A 16,095-nucleotide genomic window follows, 5' to 3' on the forward strand; every position below is an offset into this window, starting at 1 on the left:
TATCAAATTCCAAAAACTAAAGATCAAACACATCAAACAAATGGATAACGAATTTCACATTCCTGACTTGATACAGACAATTTTCTTAGGAAGAAGGTGGTATTATTTATGTTGTATTCTTTTTAATTTTTGTGACACAAATGCCAGAAAGGTAGGTCAATTTGGCATCTAAATGGGTCAACGTCATGACAGAGAGGAATGAATTTTGATTTTGAAAGTGCCTCTAAATTAATTAATTTTCCTGTTTTCTAGTTAAAATAGCAATCTCCGAAGTTCACTGGCATAAATATATCTCACAAAAAGGTAAACTAACAAAGATACCGGACTCCAAGGAAAACTTCCTGATTTGGTGGAGGCTTTTCCTATGTAGAAATGTTTTAAAACCTTGTTTTATAGGAAGCTGAACAAATCACTCGTACTTAATATATAGAGGTTCAACTTATGACTTTGACAGTGTATTTTGTGAACGATTATAACATTGTCTGATACATTAATTGCTGAGCCCAGTTGTTTCATTAAGAAGTTGTTGAAATGGAATAAAAAAACATTATGAAATCATGAAAGATTTAGAGGCACTTAATCTCAAACTAGTTCTGCATTGTTTTAAGAAATAGGCATGAATCTAAGGCTGCAAAGTCAGTTAAAAGTATATAGCACATAATAAGTTTTAAAGATAATTTATTCTGTAATAAAATGACATTTTAATAATAAACATAAAGATCACAAAACAAAAATATTATGCACTTTCAATAGTCTTGAATCATATATAAACACCTCAGTTTTGTTATAGATATGTACATTTACTTATGAGGTATAGTTTTTACAAAATGGGACTATCACTTAAAATACAGACAACAATTAAAAATACAAAGTACTCATCATAAACTACCTAGTAGCTTGAATATAAAATAATTACTTTTGAATGCAAAACAGTTGACTGCTTCTACTAAAGTAACTTCAGACTATGGGTTAATCCAATAGTCATTTTAATGCTTAATCTGTGCTATGTTTGTGGTAAGAGTGGCTTTGTATAAACCCTACTAGTTGTGGTAATAAAAGAATTACATGCAATTATATGCCATTATTTCCAGAAATTACTGGGAAAATGTAACATAATAAGCAAGGTATTGAGAAAAAAAACATATTTAATAGTTGTGGGTCCCAAGTTTCTATTCAGTTTTCTTTATTCTTTAGATTTACATTATTTTGTCAGCTAAATAAAAACTAATCTGACATTGTCATGGCTAAACTAAAATAAAAACTTCTTTTCCACCAATTCAAATAAAAAAAATCCTACTAGACTATCCTGGGCAAGACTCTTGCACAGCTGTTTATAAAACAGAATATCAAATTAATAAAACTCAAAATCCGATAAATGCAATAACATTGATCAAATAAAAAAATAGAAGGAAAAGGTATAAAAAATTTAATAGCACTATTGGTATATTCAGTTTTCTTCCAGTTGAAATAATATCATTGCACTTTAAAACAAGTTAAATTAACATGTAAATTAAAACGGTGTAAACAAAGACATGGGTCAAAGAAAAATTATATTATTATTTCTATAATCAATAGAACTTTTAAACATTTGAAAGAGATAAACAAAATATACATTGGTGTTAGAACTTTTTATGTATTCATCTATTAGTTAACTATTTAAATTTAGGTAACAAAATTCGTTTTTGTTACACTTTTATGTGCATTCTATACATTTATAAATCAATCTTTTAATATTTTAATTGATTCTATCTTTTGATGAAGAAATGCATCATTTTTCAGATAAACAGATATAGTTCAATAAATTCGAAAGGCAAACAAAATTTTGTATTGTAGTGCCAACAAATAAGGATCATCAACTTATTATTGAACTCTTGCCAACAGAGTTTATATAATAACTGCAGTTTTGTAAAAAGTGTAAGGGGAAAAAGTCCCACTTTGCCACGATACTGCATCAATGATTTTTGTTCAGTCTTTAAAAATATGTAAATTATACAGAATTATGAATATATGAGCTTTTAGTTTTTACTTTCCCCTTGATGTTCATTCATGGATAGTGAAATATGAAGTGAAATTTTATACAAATGAATAAATTTCATCTATTCTGATGAAGCTTTTTCCACAATCATGTATTGGTCACACGGAAATCATATCATATTGTTTTTTATGATATACTGAAATCTTGTACTTATTCAATATTTGTGTTGAAATATGCATATAATGAGTATTGTACGATACAACAGAAATAAATATTGCAACATTTGAGCACAAGATAACTAATATTCTGAACACATAAATCTCTATATCTATTATTAATAAACCCTCCCACATAAGCTATGGCAACTAAATCCCAAACCCTATAAACCTTACCCCTATATTAACATTAAACAACATATTACTTTTAAGCAAAAAAAAAAGTCATTTCCTTTGATATGAAATGATAATACTTATTTCTTTTGCATTTTACACATCAATGTTTTTGAAAAAAAAAATCAATCGGAGTCATCTTTGGTGTCGAATGACACACTGCTCATACATATCCCATACAACATGCACCCTCCAAACACTGCAATTTGGTCCTCATATTTTACATCAAACAGCTTATTGCATTTATCACTTCTATATCATACCACAGAAATATTTTTAATTATTACATGAAATTTACATAAGAGTTTAATTTAAGTCAGCAACTACATCATATAAATATTGTCTTATGTGAAACAAATATGTAAGTGAAGATAATAGAGCAAAATTTGTAAAATAAAAAATGGCACTATTTTTACAGCTTTAACTTTTTTTCTCACATACAGTTATTCATAATTTAAAAACATTCAAATGTCAAAAAATTATCAAACAGTCAATTTCTGCTTCTTATCTTGATTCAAGATATAACTGGCAGTGGTTTGATTAATCAGACCTCTGTCTTTACAATTCTGAGTCATGGTCAGCTCCATCCAAGTTTTTCATGGGTCATATTGGTTGGCCCCATCAATCATAATAAGTCAGATCATGTGATCTGCATGTCAACCAATCATCATCAGTGTATAATATTGTCATGGCAAGTCTATAGTTGATTTTGATTGGTGAGGACAAATGTCAATCAGATCTAATTGAAAAATCTTGTCATGGCAAGGTAACTGATTGGTCATTTTAAAAATAAAATGGTAGTCCATGTTGCTAAGTTACAGCCGCCGAGGATTGTGGGCAAATAAAACTCCTTGATACATGATGCCATTTATTTCCATGCTGACAACCAATGAATTATCTATGTCTGATCTACCATCGTCTGAAAAATAAACAAAATATATGTGAAATATGAATAAATTCAAACTAGTCAAAGTTATTGTAGTTTATAATATCATAGTGACTTCAACATTCTCATTAAAACAAGTATATAACCCTATTAGAAGATGATTTACATATTCATCAAATAGTTAAACTTTTTTAACAATCTAAAATTTCAAATTGTTTATTAGCAAGTTAGATTTGCATGCAGTATACAATTGTTTAAGAAAATACATGAGGTATATTTCCCTAAGATATAGCTAATGAAAACCCAAGTCAATAACCAAAGTATCCACAGACAGCATTGGTACTTTTATTATTGCCATTCTTCATCCTGAGTTGCAGGAAGATCTGGAGAGTATGTCTTGACCCAGATGGAGGACATTAAAAGTACTACTGAGATACAGGGATGAAGAGCAGGAATAGATCACTATTTCAAGCTTCAACATATATGACTAGGATGAGAAATTAATACTTAACATATACAATGGATATGAAAAGGTTGTTAATTTTATCATACGTATCTAAAACCACTGAATCAGATGGTAGTATTTTAAAAAAATGTGGTTTAACCACATTTGAAAATGCATCAGATATTAGTCAAGTACATTTTATACCTTCATGAAATAACCTAATGTAACCTTTAGTCTGGCCCTAACATTAGCTCTTACCTTGACCTCTAATGAGAACCCTAACTTAACTGTTACCCTAAAATACTATGTCCCCTTCAGTTTTTGAATGTATGGAAAGCATATAGATCTGACATGGAAAGATATTAGATGCATGTGAGACAACACAAAAACTGTAGAGGAATTTTTATCAATATTTGATTTTTTTTTACTGGTATAACAACTTTCTTCAAGATTCTTTACTGACATCTAAATTTCAGCTAAATGATATAAAGCAGGTATTGATTTAAGCTGAATTCTATTAACCTGACTGATATTTTTACTTAAATCAACAAATAATAAGACAGATGTTTTATAATTTGAACCCCTTTAATTATCCCACTTATAACATGAACATGTGATGAAACTAAAACCCATTTTGAGAGACAGATTTCTTTATATTAAAATATTCAACATATCAATGCATGTTGTGATGTAAGATTTTTTTTTTTATTTAAAAGCTATTCTAAAGGGTAAAGCAGTTCACTTTCAGATTAAATCTGTAATTTTGATATAAAATGTTTGATATTAATGTTAGTGTTACCAATTAAATATTCAATTATGTCTTCAAATGTTTCGGTGTTTCTAGCACTACATGTCACAATCTTACACAACTTCCGAAAATTTTATGGTACATTTGCGAAATCCATTTGTATCACATATCTAATTGGTAATTTCTGAAGATGTTTTAATATTGTAACAAATTGATTTTTTATAATGCATTATCAGTTTAAAAGTCTATAAGGTAGATTTCATCAATAAAAATTTTCAATTTTCCATCATCAAACGAGTTTATTACTATGTCATTTAAAAAAATATTTTTGATCAATCTTTCAATGAATAATATTTTTCAATTTACAAAATTTGTCTTTAAATTTTACTCTTAAAGAATCATCTTATTTACAAATTTATTAATAAATTACAGCAACTGACAAATTGATTTATTAAAAATTTCGATGAAAGGAGAAAAGTGTGCCTTATAATGAAGACAAATTTTTCTTCACATTATAATGATATTAAATCAGGAAGTTTTGTAAATATTTTGTAACTGATTTCTTAATTTTTCCTTTCATCCTTAATGCTATTATGGAAATGAATTTCTTTATAAACTCATCCATGTGATCAAATAAAATAATTGTAATCTTCTTTTTTTATTCGCGATAGATTCTTCAGAACAAAAGTTATTATCAAAATTTTATGATATCCTTTTAAAATGCTTAAAAGCGAAAGACAGAAATATGCAGAATATGGTTTTATGATTAAAATTATGTAATTTTGAGGAACCCTTATTTTTTGCTTTTGCTTCGTTTTTTTTTTGAAAATCGGGTACAGAATACTAAAGTATTATGATTTAAAGCATGATGTCTAAAATGGTTAACTTCTTTTTAAAGAGGGTTGATGAAATTTGGAAGGGTGCGTGAACAACGTACTCATGTAAATTTAATAAAATTAGTTTTAACTTCAAGTTTTACCTTACTTTGCATCTCCGTAAAAGTTCAGGTCACATTAAGAAATACCCGTGAGTATTAGTCATTTTCTACCCTTAATAATAAAAACAGATCAAACCATACCGATGTGAAATCGAAAAATTATTTTACCTACAAAGATATATAATCCTAATATGGTTTAATGTACTATATATAAATTAGAAATAAATGGACTTGCACTAAAATCATTTAGGAAATATTGGATCTCTTTCTATAGACTAACCATATTACTTTGTCATTACTACACACAGAGAGTAAATGTTTTCTTATAAATTTTATTGTGGAAAATATAACATTCAGTTAATAAGCCTTGTCAGATTAAAAATCAATTTAACATGAAATATTTGTCCAATTTGACAGAATCATGTTTAAGAGTAATAAAGTCTTAAACATTAAATGGTTCTAAATAGACTCTACTCTTTGATGGCTTTGTTTGAGGGGAGCATCAAAAAATTTATAAACTGTTACTAGTAATATTACAGAATTTATTATTCAGTAGATTCAAGAACCATGGTAATTTGATTACATCCAGTATTTTTATGCTCTTTTAAGAAATATTTCAATAATTTTATAAATACATTAATTTATTCACAAAATAATAAATTGAAATGTTTTAATATTTTCAATCTCCAGTCAGAAGCTATAAAATTAAGAAATATGAAATAAGCAGTTAAAGAGGCATGAAAATTGTCTCCGGTTTTAACGATCAAAGACCAGTTCCCTTAAAGCTGGCCCCAGTTTAATTCACCGTTATATTAAATGTATCAATTAGACCTGAATAGCATTAGAGACATCAAAAAGGTAATTTACTTGTCAAAAATCATCTTGGATCCATTCATAATAGTTAAAGTGACTTTTTTATCATAACATTTTTACCGCAGTGACACACCCCCTTTTGCAGTGACACAGGACATTAATGCATTACGTTTGATCTCATGTTTATACATCCAATAGAGAAGTGAGAGACGGACTTCTGTTTTGCATGATGTTCTAATATTTTCATGAAAGGATAATGAGATTTTATTTTTATTGTCTTTTTAGTGATAGATGAATACCAACATTAAGACAAACATCAAAAAGATCAAATTCTAATATTATGAAATACTCTGGAAAATTGTAATTTTCTCACATGATATAATAAAATTGTTCACTTTTATACTAATCTCATTTTGAAACATCAAACACAAGTGTCCTTACATGTACAAGATACAACCTTTTTTTATTATCAACTATTGAATTGTGTGTTTTACAAGAGTGACATTTAATCCATACTGTAATACGATATATTTCCTTCTTTTTTTAAATTACGGTATGAAATGTGTTCTACCATTGTTTATTGAACAAATAAGTGCTAATAAGGCAATTCAAGTCTAATTTTTATAAAAATTAAAATAAATACATTATTATTATAAACATAATTAAACATCAACATATATATGCAGGACTGTATAAAATAACCCAATACATGCAGTGCTGCATCATAAGGTTTAGGACTACATTATAAAACATTTTTGGGTATAAGTTAAACCCAAATAGTATCTCTTTTATTGTTTCATTCTCATTAACATACAACAGAAAACTTCCATTTTTTTCCAGTTAGGGAGCTACCATTTGATTTTTAGGGGGGGGGGGGGGGGGGGGGGGGGGGCTAGGATGAAATATTTTTTTTAGTTGTAATCTCTGTCCTGACTATTTTTCACTCTTTTCGGTCCTGCCTTTTTTTTCTTAGTTTATCCTGACTTTTTTTACATAAATTTTCATCATGCCTTTTTTTAAATTTCAGCCTAGCCCTGACATAAAAATAAAATGGTAGCTTCCTTATCTTGCATTCTTAGCACTCTTTTCAAGTGTTCTTATAGATTATTTTTTTTAATATTGTCAGCTGTTGTAAAAGGGGGGGGGGGGAATTATGGTGTCATCCTGAAATCCCAAGAAAAACTAATGCTGAATGCCAAATTCCCAATAAAAACAAGAATGTGTCCTCAGTACACGAATGCCCCACTCGCACTATCATTTTCTATGTTCAGTGGACCGTGAAATCTCTAATTTGGCATTAAAATTAGAAAGATCATATCATAGGGAACAAGTGTACCAAGTTTGAAGTCGATTGGACTTCAACTTCATCAAAAACTACCTCGACCAAAAACTTTAACCTGAAGCGGGACAGACGGACGAACGAACGAACGAACGGACGGACGAACGGACGCACAGACCAGAAAACATAATGCCCCTCTACTATCGTAGGTGGGGCATAATAAAAATAACCATTCTGTCCTGGATCATGAAAAAATAATCATTAATTCCTGAGTCCCTTTACGTGTGAATCCCAAATTTCCTCCCCAAAAAGGGTCCAAAGTTAAGAACTTACTCCTACTTGTTATTTTTATATGTGTACTGGGCATGCCCACATGCGAGATGAGACGTTCTTCTTCCGTAGTCAGTAATCTTTTACGTGGAGGTTCTTCTGCTACCATTGCTGCTGCCCGTGATGCCTCTTCCATTTTCCTGGTCGCATGTTCCATTACCCGTGAGGCTGCTTCCATAGCAATAGCATCACGCTCGGTAAAATGTTCTGCTAGAGCTCTGTGGTGTGGATGTGCTGGTGGAATACTATCTTCTTCCTCACCAGCTGCTATAAATAAACATTATGCAATAAATAAAATTTTAAAAATTAAATAATTATTTTTTTTATATTTTGTGAGACTCTTTTAAACAACTGGAAACAAGGCAAACATTCACTGTTAATCCCCTTTAAAAATGAAGATTTTGAGTAGAATTGAGGAAACCTTTTTTTCTTCTTTTTTTCAGATAAAAAACGTGTAATCTAACTGAAGCATTTTATTAATAACCATATGAATACTGTTGAAGTTGACTAACAACAGAATCAAGTAACAGAAATTTAAGATATGAAAACAAAGGGAATTCTTTTTTTTTGGAGAGAAATGTACTAGGTGATTTTGTTCAATATTTCATCTAATTTCTTATTAAAAGATAAAAAAAACATCAAACCATCTTCTTTAGTTTGTACCAAGCACCAAGAAATGATTCTTTGTTATATCAAATAAAAGTGAATTAAGTGAGGCAGTTTAATAATGAGATTTCACTGGTACCAAGCTGTTCACTTTATTGTATATCTTTTCAGGATGCTATTAAAATTAAATTCAAATAAAATTTATATTTAGTTCAGGATACATTTAACATGTTTAAGAAAGAAATATCATACAGGAAAATAAAAAAAAAATCTTATGATTTTTGTGCGTATCATCTTTCAATTCAATGTATAAGTTTTAAGTTTTTTTTTACTGTTTACAACTTCCGTTAATTGAGAAAATACATTTTCTTTGTTTTGAATTCTATAAAATTGGACCAAAGACAATAAAAACATGTCAAATTGGAAGCTTAATGATAAGGAAATGTTAAAGAAAAATTTGTAAAATGATCTTGACTATATATGCTTGATTGGGATGATTAATTTCCCAATTACAATAAATTGAACTCCACAAAAAAAGCTGTACATATTGCTAAGATAAAGACAAGATAATAATTATATTTGTGGTTTTTTTTCAAACTTAAAAAAATTTCCCCGAAATTAATCAAAGTGGAAGATCAAAAAATAGTTTTGTAAATGAAATCTTCTCTTCATATTTATAACTATTTGTGTATATTTTGTAACAAAAAACTTGAGAACAATAAGTACAGTTTTTACCAACACTCCTAATATAAATCATCTATATAAAATGAAGTACAGAAATTAAATTCAGCTATTGATAAATTACATCAGTCTTATCAGCGATCGATTTAATGTTCTTTTGTCCACAAAGGATGTTTCGGGAGCACTATTTTATTGTATCATTTTCCGAACAAATGTTTGCCTCTTCAAGCGCTATGTGATAAATGGATTTCAAAGCCCTTAACACGATATCAAGTTATTATCAAACAATAGAAATGAAATGAACCAACTAAAGGTCAAACATGGCCTATTTTTTAAAGTTGACTCCCAGCTAGACATCGTGTCCCTACGGTTTTGATAGGAGGTGCAATTATCAATGGTTGTTTGTACTATGTGAGGGATTTATTTAACATTTCTCCAATTGACTGTGTTCATGATTAAAGTATTAAACTCATAAATATTATGAGCGTGAACGTATTAAACACACCAGCCAGGGATGTAACTTGATCAATGTTATTAACCTTTTGTTTGACTTGGACTAATTGAGAGTGTTAAGAAGGAGAAGAGCCGATAAAATTACAGTATTTAAATAATTTCTTGAATTATAAACTCTCATCCTGAACTCTTCAATTCATCATTTGGGTTTTATAAATATATCATTATCATTTGAAGATATTTAATCATGGTCATAATTTGTCTTTGCTTTTTAATTTCAATACTCAGTCATTGATATATATAATTCTGTACAATTAACAGAAATAAGATTTGGCAAAAGATAAGTACGGGAAAAGGTTTGAATGATGTTCTCTGATCATGCTATGAGCAAATTAACAAGCTGCGATCAACTAGTGTACCTAGTGACTTTTCGATCAAATCGGGTAATTAATCGCATATTTTATTTGGCAGACACCAAAATCATAGAGGTGGACTTTCATCACGGAACATGTCACTTTCCATTTTATTTTAAACTTTGCATGCATCCCAAAATGTGGTTAAAGGCCAGCGTACCAAAGTTTATAAAGAAAACATACTTTGACCAATCTAATGTTATTAAATTTTAAGTTCATTTTAATTAAATTATAGATTGATATTTTTTAAATCACTAAGTATACCTGAATGACACATATTTTAATATTAAAGTACAAATCAGACACACTTATCTCAAAAGGCAAGTTTTTTAATTCAACTTGTCTGTATAAAAATAGTTTTTCATTGCTTTTTTGGAATCAGCCTTTTTATGAACACATAAGTTGCTAAAATTAATTAAATTTCATTAACAAGAATGGCTAATTATAATATTAGATGCTAACTTTTTATAAACATAAAATTGCTAATTATAATATTAGACGCTAACTTTTTTATAAATAAAAAATTGTTAATTATAATATTAGATGCTAACCTAGTTGCTGAGCTTGTATTTGCCAAAGTCTTTGTAAACTGGTTAGAGGTGACTGACGATCTACAAAGGAATAAGAAATATAGTGTTAAAAGCAAAGCTAAGTACCACAGACTAAAAATAATAAGCACATGAATACATAAAGCTTTTTCGAATTCACAAGTTAAAAATAAGACTGCAGATATCGGATTTTAAATTATGCAAATTTGTGGATATACTTTGAAATCTGTAGTCCAATTTTTAACTTATGATTTTTTACAAGGAAATCAGTAATAAAAAGCAAATATTCTAAAAATATATATATATGTAGCTTGTAAAGTTTACACAACAAATATTTAAACCAATGACAAGTAGCATTAAATTTTGCTTATCTAAACCCAAAGGCAATAATATACTCTGGACTCATCATAATTCCTTGGATTTCACAGGTACAGGGGGACCATAAATTTAAATGCTAAACAGATTAGAGATGTTCTTTATGAATTTTTGTCAACTTTGGTAAACCACAAAACTTAATGTCAACAAAAAATGTAAGTTTTTCAGTGGCAGATCCAGAACTTTTCCTAAGGGGGGAGGGGGTTCTCCAGTCATGATTTCCTATATAATCAACCAAATTTTTCCACGAAAGGGGGGCCCCCCTGGATCTGCCTATGTTTTTCTCAATTCTCAAAAAATGGGTACCAATGAATAGAAATGAGTCCACAGTATACAATTTTCAATAAACTTTACTGGGCTATTTGTCATTTTGGGTCTTCTTTCTGTGTAAACCTTTTTTTAATAATACATTGCATGCTTACCTATCTGTTGAGCTTGCCAAATTCTTTGTAAACTAGTGAGTGGTGTGCGATGATCTGAATGGAACAATATAAAGCTTGCATTACAGCATTGCTTATGGAACTTGACATTAATGTTAATTTTTAAAATACGAAACTGTTTACAATGTTAAATGAATATTTTTCGATAAATTACTGATTTCCTTTTGTATAGGTAAGTATCCTATATTTAAATGAAATTTAAAAAAAAATCTATTGTGGGCAAATAAAAAATGATATACAACAAGTACATATGACTATGTCATATGCATATTTTTTAGTTAAACCTCCTTGATCTGTAAACCTTTTTTTAGGAGACATAACAAACTATAATAACTATATGCAATACAATTAACAACTTCATATCTAATTTAACTGCAGTAAGCAGGGTCAAATTTATTTCAGTATGTGTGATAATATATTCTAACAAGTCTAAATATAAATTCTTTAAAGGACATTCTTTTCATTTAACAAAATTGAGTGGTACTGCAGTGACTATTTCAGCTGTTATATATACATGAATATGGAAGAGATCTTAATCCACTTATTTCATAGAAAAATTGACAAATGTTGTACATTTCACTAGGATAAAATTGATTCACTCATATATTTTTAAAAATGTGATTAATCACCATTATTAAATAATTTTCTTATGCATTAAACCAAGCATGTCCAAAAAAGAATTAAAATTTGCTTCACAACATCCCACACGTATGCATGTAAAGAGTGTTTGAATCCTTAATAGTCAATCCTAAACTATTATCAACAATTTTTTCATATTTATTCAAGAATTTGTGAGAAAAAAACAACAGGGAATATTGTAAAGTGCGATTTTTTTACTAATTTTGGGAATCAGATAAAAAACCAAAAATATCTCCTTTACATAAATTTAATGAAGAAAGAAATTAATAGCAAATATAAAAACATAAAAAAAAAGTTAAATTAAGACTATATAAATTAACCACTTTACAGTATATTAAAATAAAAGACAAGAGAAACACATACCAAAGACCTTGACCTTAGGTACATGTGACTATCAAATAAAGACATATCATAGACCTTGACCTTATGTGCATGTGATTATGAATTACTCACCAGATGACCCTGGTCCAAACTTTCCATTCATTAGACCACCATTAAGTGCTGGGTGATGTGCTGTAGGTATAAGTGTAGGACCGGGAGAGAGATCATACCCATAACTAGAACGCCTACCCTCTCTTCTGTTTCCATCAATAGCTGCCTGTAGTTCTTGTGGTGAACTCAACTTTAATTTTTCACATTCATATGGATATAAGTATTTCATGTACCTAAACACAGAAAAAAATAATTTTAAACCTTTAAAAATTTTTTTAATTTCTGAAATATTTTTATCAAAATTATAAATGTATCAATTTCCCAGTTGGAATAAAGAATAGAAAATTTGTTGCTGTTTTTCTTCTTGCTAAGTACGAATTAATATCTTAGGCAATAGGCAAAGAAAGTTTAACCTAACAACCAGATGGCCTTAGTATCAACATACAGAAGTTGTTCAACGTATTCATTCTGCAGAAATCGCTTTCACACTTTTATTTTGTTAAATTTATTATCCTTTATAAAATAAGGGTTAGATTCCATCAGCAATTCTTAAATTAGTGATACTTAATATTTCTTGTTGAATTCAATCTTCAGTTGAATTCAAGGGAGTTAATTCTTACTGAAACTTACTGGGTTCTTAGAGTAAATGCAGCACTGGTAATAGACGATGGTAGGTTAAGTCCCTTTGTTATTTCTCTCCACAGTTTTTTGTTGATAACTTCTACTAATCCACCTTTTGAAACAACCAATCGGAATAGTTCATATAAATCAAGCGTCTGCTTTGCCATGATTGGGATTCTGTTGACTGGTGTTCCTGGAATAGATAAAACATCGGAGCATAAGACGAAGTGTTAAAACATCTTGAGTCTAATTGATAAACTGAGCAATAAATCTCTGCTACAAATCCAATTCCAAAAGCCTGAATGTGAAACTTAATAATTATTGGTTTGCTACAATGATAAGGGATGGTGACAAGAAAATATTGCTTGTACAATATTTCCATGTAATATTTGCTTTGCTTATGAACTACTTTAGTTCTCTTTAATTCCAGCATACTTCTAACTAATTGTTAAAATAACACTGAAGATGTATGTATACTGATGTGAAAGGAGATATGGAGTGTACCTCCTAGAGACAGCAACCCAATAACACAAATAACCTAAAGACAAATAGAAAACAACATACATATAGAATTCAACAATATAAAACCAGGCATCAAACAATTAGATAATCTTCTTCTTGTCATTGCTGTTTATTTCAGCAGTTCACTGATATTTAACAGAAAGGGGAATAACTCATATCAAATCTGTATATCGTTATTTAGTTTTGGGATTACTTTCAAAAATGTACTTTCTCTAACGGCAATAACTCAAATAAAAAGTAGCAAATAAACCCAAACTATAATCTAATCTTTGTCAATAAATAATAATGGCATTAATTTAATACACTGTTTGGCATCTTTACATTGACCCCCCTTAAAAAAAACAAAATGTGTTTAAACTGGTATGTCAAGCAGCCACTTGTCTTACAGAAAAGTTCAAACCTGTGTTATTTGCCATCAAAAGTTGTGGATTCTTTACTTCAATTACACTTTCTAATTTTTCAATACAAATTTAAGGTCCAATATAAATTTTAAAATAAATTAGAACTTTGTTTCCAAACATAACAGCATTGCTATTAATCTGCAAACATGTATGCTTCTCAGCTATTGAAGCCATTAGCTATACAAATTAGAAAAACAATTATAGAATTCTTTAGGCTTTTGATGTGGGAAATCATTCTATTAAAATAATAAAACATAATCATAAATTTATAGAGATCAGTTTTTATATGTTACAACTGAACAGACACAGAAATTAATGCTATCATCTGGTTTATCATGGGAATAATTTAATATAAAAAAGAAATATGTAAAAGTAACATTTTATTATGTTTCTTAATTAACCTGAATAATTATCATTTGTGTTTATTACCCGGAGATGACTTTCGTCTATCCAAATCATTAAAAGAAATAAAATACAATTAATTTTATTGATTATATCCATTGTATAATCTCAACCCAAGAAAGAAAACCTCCACCAAATTATTAAATATTTACCTCAATTATAATTATATTGCCGGGGATAACTTCCATAAACAAATTAATGTGAAAATCATTAAAAGGGAAGAAAAGTTCTATATTTTCTTATCAGACAAAATAAAGCAATAACAACGGTTGCATTGTTTAATTATTTATGGTTATGTAATAAACTAACTTCAAGGTTTTATGATTAAGAAAATACCGTAAGACACTAAAATATAATCAAGATAATTAATGAATTATTTAGATTTTATTGGACATTTGGTATGCAGGAATATATTTGTAATTCAGACAAATTGTATCGAAGATTACTTCAATTGTACGTATATAAGCCAATGTACAAATTTCTTCATTACCATATAAACATATATCCCATGATATGACAGTAATAGACCAATGGGTCTGATCTACATGTAATACTTTATTTTTGACTACAAAAATGTATCTAATTCGATTGTTAGACTGACTATTTTCCAAAATTCAGATCTTTTTTCAAAGTGGACTTTCATGCTATCTTTCTGAACTATTTAGATTCTTTCAAATTAAATTAAATATAAGGAATATATATTGCATAATTATTCCTAAATATCTTTTCTACACCTGGCATAAAAATGAAATTCGATATCTTATAGGAATATGACATGCTGACGATGATTCAATAATGTCTGAAATTTCCTCGTTTTTTTATAATCGACAATTATCTTCTAAAATCAACATGGAAACAGAATATGGGTTTCAGACTGAAACTACAAATTATATTTTTATGACATATATATATCAAATCTATCTAATTTTTCGAATTCTACTAAAATTTTAATATATTCATATCGCATTTCAACATTTAAAGTGCATCTATGCAGAAATATTAAATCATATTTGTTTATATGCAGCAGGAGTAATAAATAAAACAATGTTACATAAGTAAACCTCATGGGAATCATATACAGATTATATCTTAAAATGTAATTTTTTAAGTGACATCGCATGTAACAAATTCAAATGTAAAGTTTTTATTAACAATTTGTATGTCTAATGAATTATTTTTATTGAGGGAAACTTATTTCTTTTATCTCCAACACATCTTAAAAAATTTGAATCTACCATAAAAACAGTACTTTCTTTAATGATTTGAAGAAAGTAGGTTACAGAATTTCTATGAAAGTAAGACAAAAAAGCTACTACATGTACTTATTTATACAAAACCTTTCAAGAATTGAAAATATTTAACTTCAATTTATGGTGTAACCTGAAGTATGTTTTTTTTTATTGACCAGTAACTGTCATTTGCCTTTTTATTGAAAATTAACTTAAGCAGACAACTGACAAAACCAAAAAAAAATCTATAAAGCATAAATGGCCATAAACATATTGCACAGTCAAACCAGAGGGAATAGTAAATTAATTGTAACTGTTGTTTCTGCAATCATTTGTATGGACACAGTTAACACGATCTTATGGTTAATCACAGACATCAAACTGAACACAATATCAACATGTAATTTATATAAATTATCAAGGGACTTTCTGATCATCTGTCATTTCTATAGCATAAACACTTTCACTTATTTTCACCAAATGTTTGATAATTTTGTAGTTCCTTCCCTTAGCATGCTAAGCCTGCAAAGA

The 16,095-nt window shown here is 28.7% G+C and overlaps 1 protein-coding gene across 12 annotated transcripts in view; it reads right to left on the reverse strand.

Annotated features, from left to right (window-relative positions):
• Window positions 1–661: 661 nt before the first annotated feature.
• Window positions 662–16,095, reverse strand: part of LOC139519595 (protein dead ringer homolog) — a 37,846-nt gene continuing 22,412 nt past the window's right edge. Inside the window, exons 4-9 of one of the 12 annotated variants that reach the window (XM_071311767.1) lie at window positions 13,020–13,203; window positions 12,411–12,622; window positions 11,301–11,354; window positions 10,507–10,566; window positions 7,812–8,069; window positions 662–3,283 (exon numbers count right to left, since the gene is read on the reverse strand). In XM_071311767.1, the coding sequence (XP_071167868.1) occupies window positions 3,180–3,283; window positions 7,812–8,069; window positions 10,507–10,566; window positions 11,301–11,354; window positions 12,411–12,622; window positions 13,020–13,203 (872 nt within the window). In that variant the 3' untranslated portion in view covers window positions 662–3,179. Of the gene's footprint in view, window positions 3,284–7,805; window positions 8,070–10,506; window positions 10,567–11,300; window positions 11,355–12,410; window positions 12,623–13,019; window positions 13,204–16,095 lie in introns of all 12 variants that reach the window. The other 11 variants (XM_071311768.1, XM_071311766.1, XM_071311765.1 and 8 more) reach the window with 11 other exon arrangements.

Source organism: Mytilus edulis, chromosome 4, assembly GCF_963676685.1.
Source record: "Mytilus edulis chromosome 4, xbMytEdul2.2, whole genome shotgun sequence".
Taxonomy (NCBI): Eukaryota; Metazoa; Mollusca; class Bivalvia; order Mytilida; family Mytilidae; genus Mytilus; species Mytilus edulis.